Raw genomic sequence first — 20,310 nt, forward strand, 5'->3', positions numbered from 1 at the left:
GTGTATTAGATGTTGGTTACAAGGGCGATTGCGCAGTTTTCCCCCAGTTTTTATTAGACTCCTTACATATTAACTGCGCCCTTGGGTATTATGTCTACCCCCTCCTCCCAACCTTTTATCTCCAAAATCCCAACCTCGGCTAAATGCAAGTGTTTTCATTAACGTACTATTAAATTCTGGTTTCCCTAAATATTTCCCACGATGCCGTTGACGTAAACCGTGCGCGTTACTTTGGTCATCTGTCAAAATGGTAAATTCAGTCAACTACCTAAGCATAGGAATAGAAAGAAGAATTTCGATAGCTCCGAAATCCACCTCTGTTGAGTTGCAGAAACTTTGTTAACAACAATTGTATTGCACCGTTCCTCACGAAAGAATAAGATGGTACAAACCTCATTTTGTATGTTTCAGAGAGATTTTGATTAAGGCAACCAAAATTATATGAACATGTCTCGTAGCAATTGTGATCTGTGATAAATATTTCTTTTGGAACAGTCTGGTTAATTGTGAACAATAACGACAAAAGAAATGTTTTGTGATCCATGGCAAATTCTCACATGGAAAACCGAAACAAATGCCAATATTTAAGCGAAGCGGAGTTGTTTCCCTTTACTCATCGCTTGTTTTGTGTGACAGCGGATATACACAGATACTGGATTTTCGTTATATGGCAAATTATTTTCAATAAGTGTGAAAATAACATGTCTATGCAATGCAGTTTTGAATGTCTTGGAACGGTCCTTGGAAATAAATGTTTGCGATGTCCGTACTCTGGAAGCATCTGTGCCGAGTTGTTCCACCTCGCAGTGCCACAGTTAAACATAACGGTCTGTCGAAACATCTGAAATTATATACTGACACAACAACATTGAAGAATATATCGTTTTAATACTGGAAGTTGTATATATTTCTTGAGGAATTCAGGGACTAACATAATCCCCAGCCCTTCCCTCCGCCGCCCTTCTTCAACATGAGGTCATGCTGGTACAGGACGTCAAGATGGCCGACAAGATCAAAGTGACGGGCAATGTTCTCGATTGTTTTTTGTTTTTGTTTTTTGTTTTGTTTAACCACGCACTCAGAAATATTCCAGCTATATGACGGCGTTCTGTAAATAATCGAATCTGGACCAGACAACCCAGTGATTGACGTCACGAGCATCGATCCATGCAATTGGGATACATCACATGCATCAACCAAGTCGGCGGGCCTGATCACCCGATCCAGTTAGTCTCCTCTAACGACAAACATGGATTGCTGAATACCTATTCTAACTCGGATCTTCGCGGGACTTCTCAATTGTAATGAACCTGTATTTAGGTATTTATAAATAGTCGTCATGGATCAGTTGGCCGATCATTGAAAGGTGATTTTAAAATTGTGTTAGATTCTGAGGTAAATTCAGAGGTTGTTGTAGGCTGTCGGTCAAGGCAGGGATCAAGTTGATAGTTTGGGTGTGCGTTTCTTCGTGTTGTTCACTAGGATCGGTCGCAGCGAGGATATTCGTGCACAGGCATGCTGTCAAACTCTCCGATAGACTGACCAATGTATTCTAAAACGCTGAATTCAAGACGATTCAGTAACAACGCTTCTGTATGTATTCATGCTAGGGAATTCCCTGGGTTTTCCCCACGAATGTGAAAGTAGGCCCAGTCGATCAGTGTTTGTCATTTTAAGAAGTCTCGTGAAAAAGGAAAACGTATGAACATCAAATTGTCAGTTAACGGTCACGTGACCGCCTTCTCGTCCAATGGAAAATCCGTTTACCGTGTAAATGTAACATTAAACAATTGTTTAAAAAAATAACACCTTAGCTTTACTGAAATACAGCAGTTGTTAGAAGCCCCGGTAGAGGTCGCCGTCACGTGGGTGGAATATTGCAGAGTGCGGCGTTATAACCGAGACTCACAAATAATCGTGTCTATGCCAGATAAGCCAGCGACTGTTTTGTAGCAATGAGCTTCTTCTTCGGGGTCAAGTATGCTGTTATCAAGTTAGTCACCGATCTGACCTCCAAATTCTATAAATCGCAACGTACAACAACCATATAGGTTGCTGGCAACCAATTCTAACCGGTAATCCTCACTGGGTTATTTGGTCTGTGCATGTTATTTCGACGCCGCCAAGGACAGTAGACTAAATGTGGTAGCTGTCTGTAAATAAAAGAGTATGGGACAGACAAACCAGCGATTGACTTAATGAGCTACAATGACAAGACGTCGTCAACGAAGTCGCCGAGCATTTTAGACACCGTTTCTTTAAAGAGAGGGGCGATGAGGGTAGCCTAATGGTTAAAGCGTTTGCACGTAACACCGAAGACACTGGTTCGATTCCCCACTTGTCTACAATGTGTGAAGCTCATTATTCGTGTCCCCGCCGTGATCTTGCTGGAATATTGCCAAAAGCGTCGTAAAACAATACTCACTCACTCTTTACAGAGACACTTATAAAGCTAAAGCGCGCTGCTGAGTGCGGCGTTAACCAACAAACGAGACCAAAGAGCGAATGAGATCTATTCTCAATGATAACTCAGTTGAACTGATCTGGCATCAGATTTGGCTTCACACACACGTGCACACAGACACCACACGTCCCACACGATTGAATATGGGGTCAGGAAAAGCCCCCACCCCTCCACCCCCAACACACGCACAATGAAATCCCTTCCTAAGGCCCACACTACAGTATATGGAATAACCAACTTGGATAGTTTATTTGCGAAACATCTGACACATGGCCATTCACTCAGAGCAGATCGTGTAAACCTCAATGTCACGTGATGAGTCACGCTTCATCATCCGTGACCGATCTGCTCGCTGACACTGCATAAGAACGCAGGAATTATTTACTTATTCACCGGGGACTGAACAAACAACGCACGCTGCTTGCGCACCTGGCTGTTTGGCCGTTTGTTTTGTTTCCCTGCAGCAGCTGGACAATGACGTTCCTGGACAGCATATCATCAGACTCCTCATCAGGAATATTCCTAACTCTAGCAGCTGGGGCGGCTTTAAAATACGCCATCGGTTACTGGGTTCAATACAACCGTCGCCATCAACTTCGACGAGTCGGAACGGTGTCCGCTCTATATGTCTACCCAGTGAAATCCTTCCGGGGGCTGAATGTTATGGAGGCTGAGTGCACCCGTCTTGGGCTCAAGTACAAGGGCCTCACCGACAGGTATATACTTCTACACCAATGCAGACTTTCATGTAACTGATACTCTTTACGTTCTGTAAATATTTAATCGCAAATTATTTAATATAACCGGGGCGCTTGGGAAAGTGGGTCATGCCCAGGAGGGTGCTGTTATTTATTCACTGTCACGCGAAGGGCCCTGGTGTTTATTGTTTGACATTTCAAGATAAGCCACGATCTCGTTGTGCTTACGTTGAGTGGTTGTCATGGGGACCAAGTCACAAAGGCCCATGACTATGAAACGAAACGGTAATATGCCTGAAGGTGTCGTTGTCAGCACAAGGTACTGCAGATATGTACCCCAGGTACGTTTCTGTATACAGAAATGTACCCTAACCAAAATCAGAATAAAGAAGGGTACATATCTGTACTACCTGTGCCGACAACAACCCCTTTAGCATTAATATGATATAATATATTATACCACATTGTACATACGTGATGAGTACATGCTTCAAAATCTATCCGAATTATGCACATGCAAGTTCTGCAGTATTTATGTTTTGTTAAATGAAAATTCCCTTTTTTTCAGAATATATATATGTTAAAAGCACTCTAAGCTGATGGGAGTCATAGGCACATCCGTCGATAATAATCCATCCAATGTATAACGTCTTATTATTATGATAAATGCAGGGGGCACGGGTGGCCTCAGTCGTCTGAGGCGCCGCGATTCGCTGTGCAGAGTTGCGTCCCTTGGGCACGCCAGAAACCTATGATTGTGGGTTCGAATCCCGGTTCGCCCCGATTATGTTTCTAGGTTTCACAGCACCATACCCGTGCTCGTGGGTTTCACCAAAGTGGTAAACGTCTGAGACCAGCATCACTTCGGGCTTTCCTCCCACATTAAGCTGACACGCCGTGATATAACTGGAATACTGTTAAAAGCGGCGTTAAACCCAACTCACCAACTCACTATGATAAATGCAGATATAATAAACTGGTTAATAGAGGTTAGGATACTGGAAGTTAATTCCTATTTTATGTCATACTATGCATAAGAACACAAATGGGGTAGGGGTCAGGAATTAAACGTCGTATTGATGACTTCGCCCAATGTCCTCAACTCTTCTCGCAGTCGTCCGTGGACTGGTCAGTTTGATTGTTATTCTAGACACTGGACTGTGGCCGATGAGGCAGGCATGTACCTCACACAGCGGCAAGTGCCCTCCATGGCGCTCATTGAGCCGAGTATTCATGGCGACATAATGCACCTGAACGCACCGGGGATGTCCACTCTTAAAGTACCCATGAATCCCGAGGTCACACCAACTATGGTCAAGAAAGTCACGTGAGTAACCTGATGAAGGTGGTGTTTGTTTGTTCTGGTAGTTGGGGAGGTGGCTATGAGGGTGGGTGGCGGTGCATTATTAGTGAGGAATCAGACCTGTGCCACCATTCAAAACATCCATTTTAAAGTTCCTTTATAACTTAACATGAAAACATCCTGTTTGGGAATCGGTATTAGAATGGGCCCCCAGAAACCTGGATCGTCATAGGCGACTAATTGGATCTGACGGACATGCTGCTCGGGGACGTCACACATCGCCTGTCATCAGACATCGACAGCGTGGGACGTTGCTCATATCATTCTCGAGGCGTGGTCTAGTGGTAGAGCGTCCGCCCGGAGAGCGGAAGGTTCGATCGGGGTTCGATCCCCGGCCGCGTCATACCAAAATACGTTAAAAGATGGTACTTGTTGTTACCCTGTCTGGCGCTCGGCATTAAAGGGCTAAAACAAGGACTGGTCGGCTCGGAGTCAGTATACTGTGTCTGAGTGGGGTATTCATATTAAACTGCGGCATGTGTCTCAGTGTGCTAGCACTATAAATCGGCATCAGTCCGTACTAGTACAAGCAGCCACACACACACGTGCATGCACGTCGCTATATAAGTGCTCTAATCTTGGACGCGACGTTAAACCCCATTTCACCTCACCTCACCTCATTCTCGAGGCTCCACAGGCCGACGTCATCTACCTTTAATATGGCTGAGCGCGGCCTTAAAGAACACTCTCACAAAACATAACACGACATCGTTATAAACAACAAGGACTAGGTTTGAAACAGAAAATCCACTGATTGGTATAACAATTTTCCTGGATACATAAGATCATTTCAGAGGAAATAATTCATAACATTGATAGAAAGTATTCAGTTGCCCAAGTGAAAGGGCTGAAATCACAAGCTCGGAAATCGGCTTCCAAAACGAACCCTATTTAGGGGCGTGGTTTAGAAAAAGATATGTCTTTATCATTTCAAATGTGATATCCATCATCAAACGTAAGGGTCAAGATAAAAAGTTACACCTTTGCATGAACTTAAGGCCGATTCGTTTGATATGTTCAGTGTAAAGACGGACACCGTTGACTCCCTAGATTGTGGGGCGGAGGCCGCCCAATGGCTGTGCAAGTACTTCAACAGGGCCGGTCTCAGGCTCCACTTCTCTGCGCCCTCACTGGAGAAGAGAGACTCCTACTATGGCAAAAAGTTGTGGGAGCATCCGGCATTACCTGGAGATCTGGTGAGTTGATTTTATTTTGAAATCGGATAAGCTGGGGTCAGTTTAAGACCTGAGCCCCGTTCCTCAAAGCGATCGTAGCACGACCATCATGTTAAAGTATGGGCCTTACGATCGCCTTCGTGCTAAGATCGCTTTGAGGAACGGGTCCCTGGCCTATTGGGCTTTGTTTGAGATCTGATAAGTTTTGATCAGTTGGAAGTCTGTCGAATTGTGCTTAGTTGGATATTTGGTAAGGGGGGTCAGTTGGAGATCTGGTAAAAAGGGGGTCACTTGGATATTTGGTGAGTCGTGAATGGTTGGAAATTTGGCGAGTAGGGGTTTGGGTCAGTTAGAGGCCTGGTTTTAGGTCAGTTAAAAATCTGACGAGTTGGGGTCATTCAGAGATATGGCGAGGTTTGGCTTGTTAAAGATCTGGTTAAAAGGGGTCGGTGTGGAGATATGGTGAGGTCGGGCTTGTTAAAGATCTGGTTATAGGGGTCAGTGTGGAGATATGGTGAGGTTGGGCTTGTTAAAGATCTGGTTAAAAGGGGTCGGTGTGGAGATATATGGTGAGGTTTGGCTTGTTAAAGATCGGGTTAGAGGGGGTCAGTGTGGAGATATGGTGAGATTGGGCTTGTTAAAGATCTGGTTAAAAGGGGTCGGTGTGGAGACATGGTGAGGTTGGGCTTGTTAAAGATCTGGTTAAAAGGGGTCGGTGTGGAGATATGGTGAGGTTGGGCTTGTTAAAGATCTGGTTGGAGGGGGTCTGTGTGGAGATATGGTGAGGTTGGGCTTGTTAAAGATCTGGTTAGAGGGGTCAGTGTTGAGATATGGTGAGGTTGGGCTTGTTAAAGATCTGGTTAGAGGAGGTCGGTGTGGAGATATGGTGAGGTCAGGCTTGTTAAAGATCTGGTTAGAGGGGGTCGGTGTGGAGATGTAACCGGGGGTGTTTATGAATAACACAGGTCGTTAATTGTCGTGAGGATTTATTATCAGAACACACAATCGCCCCTGTAGGTGAAACTGGGGCGGGAACTGTGTTCACCAACGCAATGTGACAGGACTTATGGTGCCTGCATCTATTTGGACGGTCTCAGATGAAAATACTACACAGAGCAGAAATTTGTTGTCCGCATGGCAAGGTGTAGCGGCTGGTGTGCTGGTTAAATGCTGGGTGTTAGTATTTGAAACAAGGCCAATCAGGCGCAAGCTATACTAAACAAAGGACCGACCCAAGCTACCTACTCTACCCCACAACCAGTAGAAGTTAAAATAAAATAAAACTCCACGCAGAGAACAAGTCGTTATACAGAGCTGTAGAATACAGCAGCCATACAGGTTTATTTAATTCAACATAATTAAAGGTTAAAACACCATTTCATTACAAAACATTATATGTATACCATGTATACAAATATATAAAATACAGAAAATATGCACATATACAACACTGCCACAGAGATATGGTGAGGTTGGACTTGTTAAAGATCTGGTTAGAGGGGGTCGGTGTGGAGATATGGTGAGGTTGGGCTTGTTAAAGATCTGGTTAGAGAGGGTCGGTGTGGAGATATGGTGAGATTGGGCTTGTTAAAGATCGAGTTAGAGGGGGTCGGTGTGGAGATATGGTGAGATTGGGCTTGTTAAAGATCTGGTTAAAAGGGGTCAGTGTGGAGATATGGTGAGGTTGGGCTTGTTAAAGATCTGGTTAGAGGGGTCAGTGTGGAGATATGGTGAGATTGGGCTTGTTAAAGATCTGGTTGGAGGGGGTCGGTGTGGAGATATGGTGAGGTCGGGCTTGTTAAAGATCTGGTTAGAGGGGTCGGTGTGGAGATATGGTGAGGTCGGGCTTGTTAAAGATCTGGTTAGAGGGGTCAGTGTGGAGATATGGTGAGGTCGGGCTTGTTAAAGATCTGGTAAGAGGTGGTCGGTGTTGAGATATGGTGAGGTTGGGCTTGTTAAAGATCTGGTTAGAGGAGGTTAGTGTGGAGATATGGTGAGGTCGGGCTTGTTAAAGATCTGTTTAGAGGGGTCAGTGTGGAGATATGGTGATGTTGGGCTTGTTAAAAATCTGGTTGGAGGGGGTCGGTGTGGAGATATGGTGAGGTTGGGCTTGTTAAAGATCTGGTTAGAGGAGGTTGGTGTGGAGATATGGTGAGGTTGGGCTTGTTAAAGATCTGGTTAGAGGGGGTCGGTGTGGAGATATGTGAGATTGGGCTTGTTAAAGATCTGGTTAGAGGGGGTCGGTGTGGAGATTTTGTGAGGTTGGGCTTGTTAAAGATCTGGTTAAAAGGGGTCGGTGTGGAGATATGGTGAGGTCAGGCTTGTTAAAGATCTGGTTAAAAGGGGTCGGTGTGGAGATATGGTGAGGTTGGGCTTGTTAAAGATCTGGTTAGAGGGGGTCGGTGTGGAGATATGGTGAGGTTGGGCTTGTTAAAGATCTGGTTATAGGGGTCAGTGTGGAGATATGGTGAGGTTGGGCTTGTTAAAGATCTGGTTAAAAGGGGTCGGTGTGGAGATATGGTGAGGTCAGGCTTGTTAAAGATCTGGTTAGAGGGGGTCGGTGTGGAGATTTTGTGAGGTTGGGCTTGTTAAAGATCTGGTTAAAAGGGGTCGGTGTGGAGATATGGTGAGGTCAGGCTTGTTAAAGATCTGGTTAAAAGGGGTCGGTGTGGAGATATGGTGAGGTTGGGCTTGTTAAAGATCTGGTTAGAGGGGGTCGGTGTGGAGATATGGTGAGGTTGGGCTTGTTAAAGATCTGGTTAGAGGGGGTCAGTGTGGAGATATGGTGAGGTTGGGCTTGTTAAAGATCTGGTTAGAGGGGGTCAGTGTGGAGATATGGTGAGGTTGGGCTTGTTAAAGATCGGGTTAGAGGGGGTCGGTGTGGAAATATGGTGAGGTTGGGCTTGTTAAAAATCGGGTTAGAGGGGGTCGGTGTGGAAATATGGTGAGGTTGGGCTTGTTAAAGATCGGGTTAGAGGGGGTCAGTGTGGAGATATGGTGAGGTTGGGCTTGTTAAAGATCGGGTTAGAGGGGGTCGGTGTGGAAATATGGTGACTGGGGTATCGAAGAGAACTATGCTCTCCAGATCTCAACTCAATTATTGCGGATTTCTGCATGACTCATTGATATATATCAAGAGAATTCTTCTGTATCGGAGCTCAATAATAATTGATTTATAGTGGAAAACACTTCTTTTTTCAGGAATTCCATTATTTCACTTATTTCGTTTTCGATGCGACTTGCGAGGTTAACAACCGTCTTTCTCAATGTATTCCAGACAGCCTTCTCGGACTACTGTTCCTACATGGTCCTCTCCAACGCCTCCTTGCGAGCTCTCAACGACAGACTAGCAAGCCCCGTGCCCATCCTCAACTTCAGAGCCAACATCATCGTGGACGACTGTGGTCCGTTTGCAGAGGTACTTGAGGCAGATACTTGAGACAGATACTCAACGCACTTCACATCGTGAGATTGAATAAGATGCAACAGTGCCTATGTGTTTCCCAAGTTTCCATGTGTACCTGTACCGGTTTCACCGGGGGATCCAGGTGGGGTTCGTCGGGTGGGAGGGGCGGTGGGGTAGCCTAGTGGTAAAAGCGTTCGCTCGTCACTCCCCACATGGGTACAATGAGTGAATCCCATTTCTGGTGTCCCCCGCTCTGATATTGCAGGTTAAAGCAGGTTAACACCATACTCACTCACTCACTCATGTCGGATTGGAAACCCCAATGACAGAAAACTTCAACCTGAATGATTCTTTCGTTTCATTGAAATACTCATGTATACTACTAAATAGTACCACCCGATTCTTTTATACCACTAAAGTTAATCAGTCATGCGATGATAGATTAACTATAGCAGTATGAAAGAACCTGGTGGCCTTTAGCTTTTTGAATAGTATACAATAGTGATCCCCGACTGAATGTACAAGTTGCAATGTGACATCCCCATCCTTGTGGAAACTCCTAAAACTTGAAGTCAAAACTTCCAAATGTGAAACTGTATGTCCAAATTCATATATTTCCAGTAGAACCAGTTGCCGGTTACTGTTGTTTAACATTAGGGATAGCATTGATCCAGATACACCATGGTGCTTTGTAAATTATCCAGTCTAAACCAGTGGTTGAGAGCAATCGCAAAGTCAGGGCACTCACCATCATACAGGTCACACATTATAAGGATATGGGGTGGCCCAGATATCTAAGGCACCGCAATTCGCAATGCAGAGTTGCCTCCCCTGGGGCTCCAGACACCTATGGTGGTATGTACGAATCCGGTTCGCCCTGATTATGTTTCTAGGTTTGTCCGCACCATACCCGTGCTCGTTGGTTTCACCGAAGTGGTAAACGTCTGAGACCTGCATCACTCCGGGCTTTCCTCCCACATTAAGCTCACTAGCCGTGATATAACTTGAATACTGTTCAAGGCGGCGTTAAACTCAGTCACTCACTCACTTTAATGCACTGGCTAATCGAGGATGGTATTCTGACGACTCAAGTCCTCTTCACTCATCCTCCTGATGCCATTGTGGCAACGTGTGATAATGACATATCTGTAACAGGATGACTGGAAGGAGATACATATTGGTCAAGCCAGACTGCGGACGCTGGACGCCTGCACGCGCTGTATCCTGACCACGGTGGACCAGATAAAAGGGGTCAAGGACAAAGACGAGGAACCTCTTAAAACGCTCAGAACGTGAGTCATGTGATCGCACACATAATGTTTAAAAATAACCTTGCGAGTTTTGATTAACATCAGTTAAATAGAGAAACATAACGATATTTTCAATTTGTATTAATATTACCTTTTTAGGAAACCTGAAAGTTTGGTTTTGGCTGTACATTTTGTTTAACGCCGCACTCAGCAATAGTCCAGCTATAAGACGGCGGTCTGTAAAAAGTCGAGTCTGGAACTGACAATCCAGTAAGTGATATCATGGACATAGATCAATCCAGTTGGGATACGATTATATCCATGAACCAAGTCAGCGGGCCTGGCCACCCGGTCCAGTTTGTCGCCTCCTACGACAAGAAAGGGTTGCTGAAGACCTATTCTAATCCGGATCTTCACAGGTGGCCGACCGTTGCTATCAGTGCCTTGAAAGCGAAGAGATGTAATATTTTTTGGCTCAGAAGTTTGAGGTCCAGTCTGTTTCTGTTTCAGATTCCGGAGGAAGGAGCCATATGGAGTGAAGCCTGCCTTTGGTGTAAACGCCACGTTCATCACGCCAGGCGTGGTCCGGGTCGGGGATCCGATATACGCTTTTTAGAGTTATCCCCCCTTGTTTCAATCACAAAGGATGCATTAAATAACACAAGGACAAAGCAGCTGTGTGCAACCAAGGGTGTCGTTGTACACACTACAAAGCGATCCTATCGCTGAGGTGATCGTAACTCCCATATCTTAACATAGACTTACGACAGTCGTAGCGCTAAGGTTGTTTTTTGTAATGGCACCCAGGTCTTCTACCAGAAGGATAACCGATAACCGTGTCCCTTCATACCTCAGATTTGAGTTTATCCTCCTCTGTATCCTATCCTAGACTGTATTCGAAAATTGGTCCCGTAAATTATTTTATTCCAGAGGTACTTCTCTTGCTACATGTTTTCAACTTAGTGCATAGTGTCTGCAATGGGGGACACGTATTCTCAGAATCTACTGACATTACATGAATGAAACTTTGCAAGCTTATCTCAGAGATACGAGAGATCGAGAATTGGTACCATAAATTATTTTTTCAAGAGAAGGTTTTTTTGTGTAACAATTTCACAGTTAATCATTTTTCTTCTTCTGCTTTATATACACTCTAAACCAAGGTGTTCTACTTCAGAACACAAGACAGAACACATGGATTAACACTTTTAGAACGCGTTCATGTGAAAATATTCTGAACGGCCATCACGGCATGTTCTCGACCCAGAATAGGAGTGTTCTACAAACATAGAACATTAGAACGTTTCAACGTGTTGTGCCGGTGTAACACTTTTAGAACGCCTGTAATGCGTTCTAGACCGAGATGCAGAACACTGCACGTTCTCAGACACGTGCTTCCACAATAGTGAAATGACAAATGATCGTGCGTGTCGAATATAAGGGTTTTTCAAGGCGTAAGAATTCAAACCATAGCCTCACATCCATTCATATTCTGTGGCATAAAATCACACGGACGAAATTCTGAACTGTAACCACGAATTCATTATTATCTATATTTGTCATGATCATGTGGATATTCAAGTCCCATAAATATGTAAGTCAGAGCTTTTCATGAAACAAACTGTCGTGAAGAAAATTGAAACATACTTCCATACTTTCAAGTCTTTCACGAAGCGCATGCACTTCGCAGATACATCTCCCCAAAAAGGATGTTCGTAACAGCGACATGACCATAGCATGCTTGGGAAAATTTCATGTCAAATATGAATCCGCAACATTCTACTACAACACCAAACATTTATTTTGTCACAGTCATCTATTTATCAAACAAAACAAACAAACATAAGACATTATTCTAATGAATGTTCGGTAGTAAACGCAAGATTACCGTGACAATCACATTTGTTTCATTATTTACAAGTTGCCAAATGTTTTGCCAACATTTGACTAACAAAGTTATCACTTACTGGGATATAGACTAGAGCAAATTATACACAAGTACCTTAATTGATTTACAAAACTGACTCCTTGTTTCTTTTCCTCCTGGGGCGGTCGGGTAGCCTAGTGGTTAAGCGTTGGCTCGTCACGCCGAAGACCCAGGTTCGATTCCCGACATGGGTACAATGTGTGAAGCCCATTTCTGGTGTCCTCCGCCGTGATATTGCTGGAATAATGCTAAAAGCGGCGTAAAAGCATACTCACTCACTCTTTTCCTCCTTTGCGTAGACGTGTGCTATGTTCAGTAATGTCCATGGTACAGATTTTCTGCAATGCACTCTGTAATAGAAACAACAAAACAACGTGAGTCTGTTTCTCTGACATATTTCACATCATAACAAAAAAACCATGTCCTGTGCATGTTTAGTTCTTTTTGTTCATTACATACTCACACAACTCTCCGTCGATGTCGATGCATTTGCATGTTCAAAGACGAACATCAGTCTGGGTTCTTATAGAACCTGAAATATATATTCGTTTTACTTGAACATCATTTCGGAAACTTTCAAATAGTCACAAGTGCAAATTGGATTGGGATTTCATCTCACAATTTGCGAATAATGCACGTGGAACGAAGACAGAAATTACGGTTAAAATGGTGGGGAATATGTCGTCTGCTATGCATGTTTTACTTCGTATGTGATGTCATATGATTTTAAAGCCGAAATAATACACAATTTCGGGTAAGGATCAAATATGAAACAAAAGTATTCCTGGAAGGATACTTACCACAGATACCCCACAGATGATAGGAAATTGTAGCGTCAAATAAATGCGACGTCACGTCAGTTTTCTCACGTAACGGATGTGGTTCACGGGGCATGGGCAGCTTTGAATGCTAGTTAGAAAAACAGAACACTGACGTTCTGTTAATGAAACACGTGTTCTCGCGTATAACATTAGTGTGCTGCTAGGTGAGAAGGCGTGTGTTCAGCAAACAGACCGAATACGTTCCATAGCACACAATAATGCTCGAGGTAAAATTAGCCAACAGAATGACAGTGTTCTGATACATGTAAATGTCCCGCAATGCTGGCAAGGTATTTCCATGGATTACTACTGAGCTGTATTTCAATAATGTTCTTGTATTTAGTCAGATTACATTTGAGTTATTATTAACACAAAGTATGCCTTGTGTATAAACTATTTATTATTCATCAAACCTAAAATATCACCCTTGCTATACACAATATCTGTTTGACTTACAATTTAGCAGCCTCTCTTCTTCTCAAAAATAGATATTCCGAAAACACAAATATATGGTCGAATTTTAATTTATCTGACGATATTCAGCACATTATTTCTGCTAATGTGCATGGAGCTCTTCCAGAAGAAAACGCGCGTTCTACAACAGATCATAGGCGTTCAGCAATAGAACACGTACTGTCCGAAATAGAACATTCGTATTCTGTGGCAGAACGTGTGGACGCGTCCAGTATTCAATATTAGAACACATAGATTTAGAAGGTAGGACTCTTTTTTTTAATAATTTATATTCACTACTATATGAACAAAAAACATTCTAATGTGGCCCATGGAGGGGGATAGTGATAACGCTGATAACAAGTGATACTTGTACAAATATTGGCAGATATCACAGATATTGGGTATGTTCGAGTACATACATTTTGTTTGTTGTTTAACGCCGCTCTCAGCAATATTTGAGCTCCATGTCGGCGTGTTGTGTAGATAAGCTTGGCAGTTTTCGGTCAGTTTTGTATCTTGGACAGTATGAGAGACAAGATCCGGCTTCCGCTGATGACGTATATGAATCTGTACTATCACCCAAAGGTGTGATAACTGGTTCAACAAGGCTGATATCTATCAAAGACTGCGTTGATCCTCCCTTTGACATGTGTGAGTTTGAATGTTGTGCTGTGTCTTTCCACGAACCCTTTACAGTTAGCCAAGGTAAGCTCAATAGGGTTGAGCTCAAAATGTCTGACTGGCGTACGTAAGACAACGTGGCAATGTTGTGCCACCAGCACATATGTCTTGTACTTTACTGGTTTCTTATTCAGCTGAATTTTCTCCAGAAGTTGAACTTTCGTTTCATATGGTCTGAAGTCGACAATGTCATATATTGCTGTATGGTCGCCTTCAGGCTACTCATGGTTTGGGCGACAGTATCTGATTCCCAGACGTTATATTAACTGGCCTTATCCATGATAATGACACTGAGGCTGTTTAAAATGGGCAATAGCTGCTGTTCCAACCAGTCTATGAACACATTACCTCCTTTAATTTCCTTATTAAAATCACCATTCATGCTTGCTGTAAAAGGCGTCTATGCTTGTCGTAAGAGGCGACTAACAGGATCGGGTGGTCAGGCTCCCTGACTTGGTTGATGCATGTCATCGTATCCCAATTGCGTGGATCGATGCTCATGATGTCAATCACAGGATTGTCTGGACCAGACTCGATTATTTACAGACCGCCGTCATATAGCTGGAATACAATCTCATTAAAATCAGATCTATGTTCTCGCTGCCGCTCAACAAAGATCAGAGGACATCCCATTACGGGTCACGTCAGAACGACCTTTCGCGAACTTTGACCGACCACTGAAATAACTATAACAAGAAGTCGACATCACCCAATTAGAAAGCAGCTTTCTCGAGATTTACGGCACTCGTTTCAACCTGGTGACTTCCATTTCAGTCCACGCTTGAAAAATATGTTGACACAGTTCTCGATTAAAATTGTCCTCAGATCTTTGTTTGGCGATAACGAGAACTAAGATCTGATTTCAGTTAGATTTTAAGGCGACTATGCTTGTCGTAAGAGGCGACTAACGGGATCGGGTGGTCAGGCTCCCTGACTTGGTTGATGCATGTCATCGATCCCAATTGCGTGGATCGATGCTCATGATGTCAATCACTGGATTGTCTGGTCCAGACTCGATTACTGGAATATTGCTGAGTGCGGCGTTAAACAAAAAAAACAAAAACAAACCCCAAACAAACAAATCACATATTCGGCCCGTTGTCGAGTTGGGGTGGTAGGCATACGCGATATAGACTGACAAGTGTGACTTACATGTGACTTACATGTGCTAATTTCTGTCTTGATGGTTGATCGATTACTGAACAACTGATCTCTTCCTCCAAACTGTAGACACAATACCTTCATGTTTGTGACCTCTTCCTCCAAACTGTAGACACAATCCCTACATGTTTGTGACCTCTTCCTCCAAACTGTAGACACAATACCTTCATGTTTGTGACCTCTTCCTCCATTCTGTAGACACAATACCTTCATGTTTGTGACCTCTTCCTCCAAACTGTAGACACAATACCTTCATGTTTGTGACCTCTTCCTCCAAACTGTAGACACAATACCTTCATGTTTGTGACCTCTTCCTCCAAACTGTAGACACAATACCTTCATGTTTGTGACCTCTTCCTCCAAACTGTAGACACAATACCTTCATGTTTGTGACCTCTTCCTCCAAACAGTAGACACAATACCGTCATGTTTGTGACCTCTTCCTCCAAACTGTAGACACAATACTTTCATGTTTGTGACCTCTTCCTCCAAACTGTAGACACAATACCTTCATGTTTGTGACCTCTTCCTCCAAACTGTAGACACAATCCCTTCATGTGTGTGACCTCTTCCTCCAAACTGTTGACACAATCCCTTCATGTGTGTGACCTCTTCCTCCAAACTGTAGACACAATACCTTCATGTTTGTGACCTCTTCCTCCAAACCGTAGACACAATACCTTCATGTTTGTGACCTCTTCCTCCAAACCGTAGACACAATACTTTCATGTTTGTAACCTCTTCCTCCAAACTGTAGACACAATACCTTCATGTTTGTGACCTCTTCCTCCAAACCGTAGACACAATACCTTCATGTTTGTTCAAATTCAAGGTATGACTTGTAACGATATTGTTAATTCAGTTTTAATTACAAGTCTTTTGACTATACAAGCATCTACCTTGACATTGGTCATATTCTGGTTTAAAGAACAAACAAGTTCGGTTGGCAACGTTGCGTTTGCTTCTCAGTTTAGGTTAGTGAAATAACGTATTTATATATAAATTCTTATTTTGAAATTTAAGGGATTTCCGGTGATGTGATTGGTTTATTGCTGATCATATGAACCGTTCATTTTCAAAGTATAAACTTCACCTTTTGAGGTTGACACTAATTTTGACCGGAAATACTTTTCGTGGGGAATCACCGAGTGGAACAATCTGTATTATCTCCCCTCCTCACCCATATCGTGAGGATGAGCAATGTCGGACAATAAATTAGCGTTTCGTTTTTACTCAATGTTTCATTAAACACTTATTTACATATTCGCATTACCCCTTGGATGCCACGGGGACAAATATGTCCCTCCTCTTCTACCCTCACTTTGAAGTCGACTACAATTTAAAATACATGACCACACATACACTACATATTTTGTTCTGTGATGGAAAATTAAAATTAATGCAAATGATTTCTGAAAATTCAAGTCTGGAATGATTTGACAAGTCTATATTGCCTCAGCTCAAGGAAATTAAGTATAGTTCTCGGCTCCATTTGGAGTTTACTTTTTATTTTGGTATATATATATATATATATATATATATATATATATATATATATATATACCAAAATGAGATAAATGATCACTCGGTGTACATGTAATATATAATAAAATAATAAAGTCCATGTTAGTCCATCATCTTTTTTATATCAGTTTCATAATAAAATTATTTTATTATATTTATATATATACTTATTTCTGCGATTATTGTTAGTCTATTTTATGACAGTCTAAATATTTTTCATCTATGTCTCAGCTAATACACAGGAAAGGTAATTTGTGTTATTTATTTAACCCTCCTTATGGCGCTAAATATATCAATAAAATTGTTAATACTTCATCAGTAAAATGATTGTCCATTGTATGAACCTTTTACTACATCTACCATTATTCTCATAAAACATTTGGTGTTTGTTTGTTTGTTTGTGTCACTCTCTGCAATATTGCAGTAATATATATGATCATACATGACGGCAATCTGTTAATAATTTAGTCTTGACCAGACAAACCAGTGATAGTTATTTTGAGCAACATCCCCTCGATGCCCGCGTACGATGTAACCGAACCTGTCCACCCACCAGTCGCCTCGTATGGCAGGCACAGGTTGCTAGGAATCCATCATGATACGTATGCCCTACATTTCACAAGTACGTCTGTAGTGACCAGAACTGGGATACGACCAGAACTGGGATAAACACCGTAGAGAATTACAATTAATGGAATCTTATTTTCATTTGGCTTTTGCTATTTTATAGGAAACACTGTGTTCAGAAGTGGCCAAGATAGCTTTTTAACAGAAAATTTACTCTGTTATTAAACATGTCACCACCTCACAAAGGTTATGATATGATAGACAATTAAATAATACATTTGGGAGTGATATCATGGTTAGAAATTAAACTTGGCAATGGGCAGTAATTACAGATAATAAGCAACACGACCATTTTTATAGGAATTGCATTTTTTCATGAGCGATATGCATAAAAGAAGAAAGTGTATTCCGCTTTAGTTCCGCATTACCACTTTTATACGCTGCTATATTATTTATTAATCCGTATGGGGTGGGATTACAGCAAGACAGAGGACCTGTTTGATAGTGGTAGAGGGAAATCTCAATGGACAGCGCTACCGCGACGAGATCACTGGCCCTGTTGTTCTACCGTTTTGTCGTCGTCATGGCCCAGGCATTACCTTTCAACATGACAATGCCCGGTCTCATATTGTTCGACTTGTTCAGGATTCTCTTCAACAAACTAACGTAATTGTCATCCCCTGGCCGGCTCACTCCCCTGATCTCTCACCAATCGAGCACATATGGGATGAGATGGATCGGCGCCTTCGACGTCAACCACGTGTTCCACAGACACAGCAGGAACTTCAAACATGCTCCAGCAGATATGGACAGATATCCCACAGGACTTTGTGCGACGCCTGGTCTATTCCATGAGACGAAGACGTGTTGCTTGCATTGCAGCCAGAGGTGGACACACACACTATTGATTTGTAAATTAACATTTTGGCATGTTCATGTTTTTTATGAAATCACGCATTTTCTGAAGTCAATCAATCAATCTTTATTGTATGAAAGGCCATTTGCCCATATATACATACAGATAAACAATATCATTTACAGCTGTACAGCGCATTATATAATTATTGGATAACTAATATGATGCTTGACATGTAATAGAGGTATTGTAATAACAGTGGTAATAACCACAGTGGCAGCAGTAGTAGTATAAAATACAAAAGGAATACAAAAGGAATGGAATGGAAATATGAAGTTTTACGTCGCAAAGGCTTTCAGCCATAGCACGACGTTCAATACAAAAGGATCTATCAGTAATATACTCATCATGTCATGACAATTTGACAATTTAGATGTATATGCATTTCTAGTAGAAACAAACAGACAAAAATGAAATGTAGATACTCCTGAATTAGATGCGAAAGTTTCAAAACAACTAATTATTTCTGGACATATCGGATTTACTAAGTAATTTACTACGCACTCGTAGACTTTTATAGATGTATTGTAATATCTTAGTTAATTTTTGACTAGGGATACCATTAAAAGATAATATTTTGTTCATGGAATAGTGGTTCTTAGTGATATCAGGCATACATTTCAATCTTAGGGTGTCGTAAATTGGACATATAAACAAAAAGTGTAATTTGTTTTCAATATGGTTTTCGCAGAATGGACAAAAACGCATATCCTTAGGAATAGAGGAGAAGCGACCCCTGTTGCACATCAAATCATTTAACCCTAGCCTGAGTTTAATAAATGTGTCTCTAATTTTTCTCTCTGTTATAGTATGCAGGTAAACCTCTGGTGTTAGACAATATTTAAAGGTTTTATAGACGTCGTAGCGTGTACTGTTATCTAGTGACGACCTCCAGTTTTGAGTAAACATATCAATTGCTACCTGCTTAAAAGAGCTAAGAAAATACATTTTGTCTCCAACGCTTTGATTTAGCCAAACATATCCAAAGCCGTGAGAGAAGAGTAAATGCTTAATGTTTGATGCCCAGGTTACGTAACCAACACTATCACGATAGACAAGCATTTCGTAGCATTTTCTTGGGATTCGTTCCCACGACATCTCTGTTATTTTGAGCCAGTATCTGAGTAAACGTAAATATGAACAAATATATAACGGGTATCTACCACATTCGCCATAGACCATATGACTTGGAGCTGATTCAGAAACATTTAGTATGACAAATTAAACCATTTGAACATTTACTGGAGTCTTTTATCTGTTGCAAACAGAAATTGTTTCAGATTTGGTAAAAAACATAACTTTGCATTAAATCTTATTTATTGCACAGGATCTTTTGTTGTTTAGTATATATTATTACTTATATGGCCTCGACCAGAAAAAGGGAGAGCCTAGTGGTTAAAACATTGGCTCGTGACACCGAAGACCTGGGTTGATATCCAATATGGGTACAATGAGTGAAGCCCATTTCTGGTGTCCCCCAGTGATATTGCTGGAATATTGCTAAAAGCAGCATTAAACCATAGTAACTTACTCGCTCAACCATAAATGGAATAACACCTTTAAAATCTACAGTTGGAATCTTAAGATTTGTTCTCGGCTGATGATAATAAATAACATTTCGCACTTGTGAGTAGAATGTGAATGCAATGGGTTAATACTGTTAATTTTACAAGATTTTTGACAATATTAAGACTCATATTGCCTCGACCATAAATGGAATAATGCCATTAAAATCTACAATTAATGGAATCTTAAGATTTCTTCACGACTACTGATAGTAAATTCTTGTGAGCAGAATCTGAATGCAATGGGTCAGTATTTCTAATTTTAAGAGATTTTTGACTATTTTATGACTCATATCACCTTGACCAAAAGTGGGATAATGCCTTTAAAATCTACAA

General features: G+C 41.9%; 1 protein-coding gene across 1 annotated transcript; it reads left to right on the forward strand.

Moving 5' to 3' along the window:
• Positions 1 to 2,820: 2,820 nt before the first annotated feature.
• Positions 2,821 to 11,449, forward strand: LOC124111966 (mitochondrial amidoxime-reducing component 1-like). The gene is made up of 6 exons (XM_046471896.2): positions 2,821 to 3,180; positions 4,313 to 4,489; positions 5,547 to 5,721; positions 8,978 to 9,118; positions 10,262 to 10,398; positions 10,867 to 11,449. Exons 1-6 carry the CDS (start codon positions 2,939 to 2,941, stop codon positions 10,970 to 10,972), a joined length of 978 nt encoding a protein of 325 aa, XP_046327852.1. The 5' UTR covers positions 2,821 to 2,938; the 3' UTR covers positions 10,973 to 11,449.
• Positions 11,450 to 20,310: the final 8,861 nt, after the last annotated feature.

Source organism: Haliotis rufescens, unplaced genomic scaffold (genome assembly GCF_023055435.1).
Source record: "Haliotis rufescens isolate VD_foot unplaced genomic scaffold, xgHalRufe1.0.p SCAF_3, whole genome shotgun sequence".
Lineage (NCBI taxonomy): Eukaryota > Metazoa > Mollusca > Gastropoda > Lepetellida > Haliotidae > Haliotis > Haliotis rufescens.

Coding starts and splice junctions, on each gene's coding strand:
- LOC124111966 (XM_046471896.2), top strand. CDS start 2,939: ATGACGTTCCTGGACAGCATATCATCAGACTCCTCATCAGGAATATTC. Junction 3,181..4,312: donor TACAAGGGCCTCACCGACAG/GTATATACTTCT, acceptor TTGTTATTCTAG/ACACTGGACTGTGGCCGATG. Junction 10,399..10,866: donor CCTCTTAAAACGCTCAGAAC/GTGAGTCATGTG, acceptor TTTCTGTTTCAG/ATTCCGGAGGAAGGAGCCAT.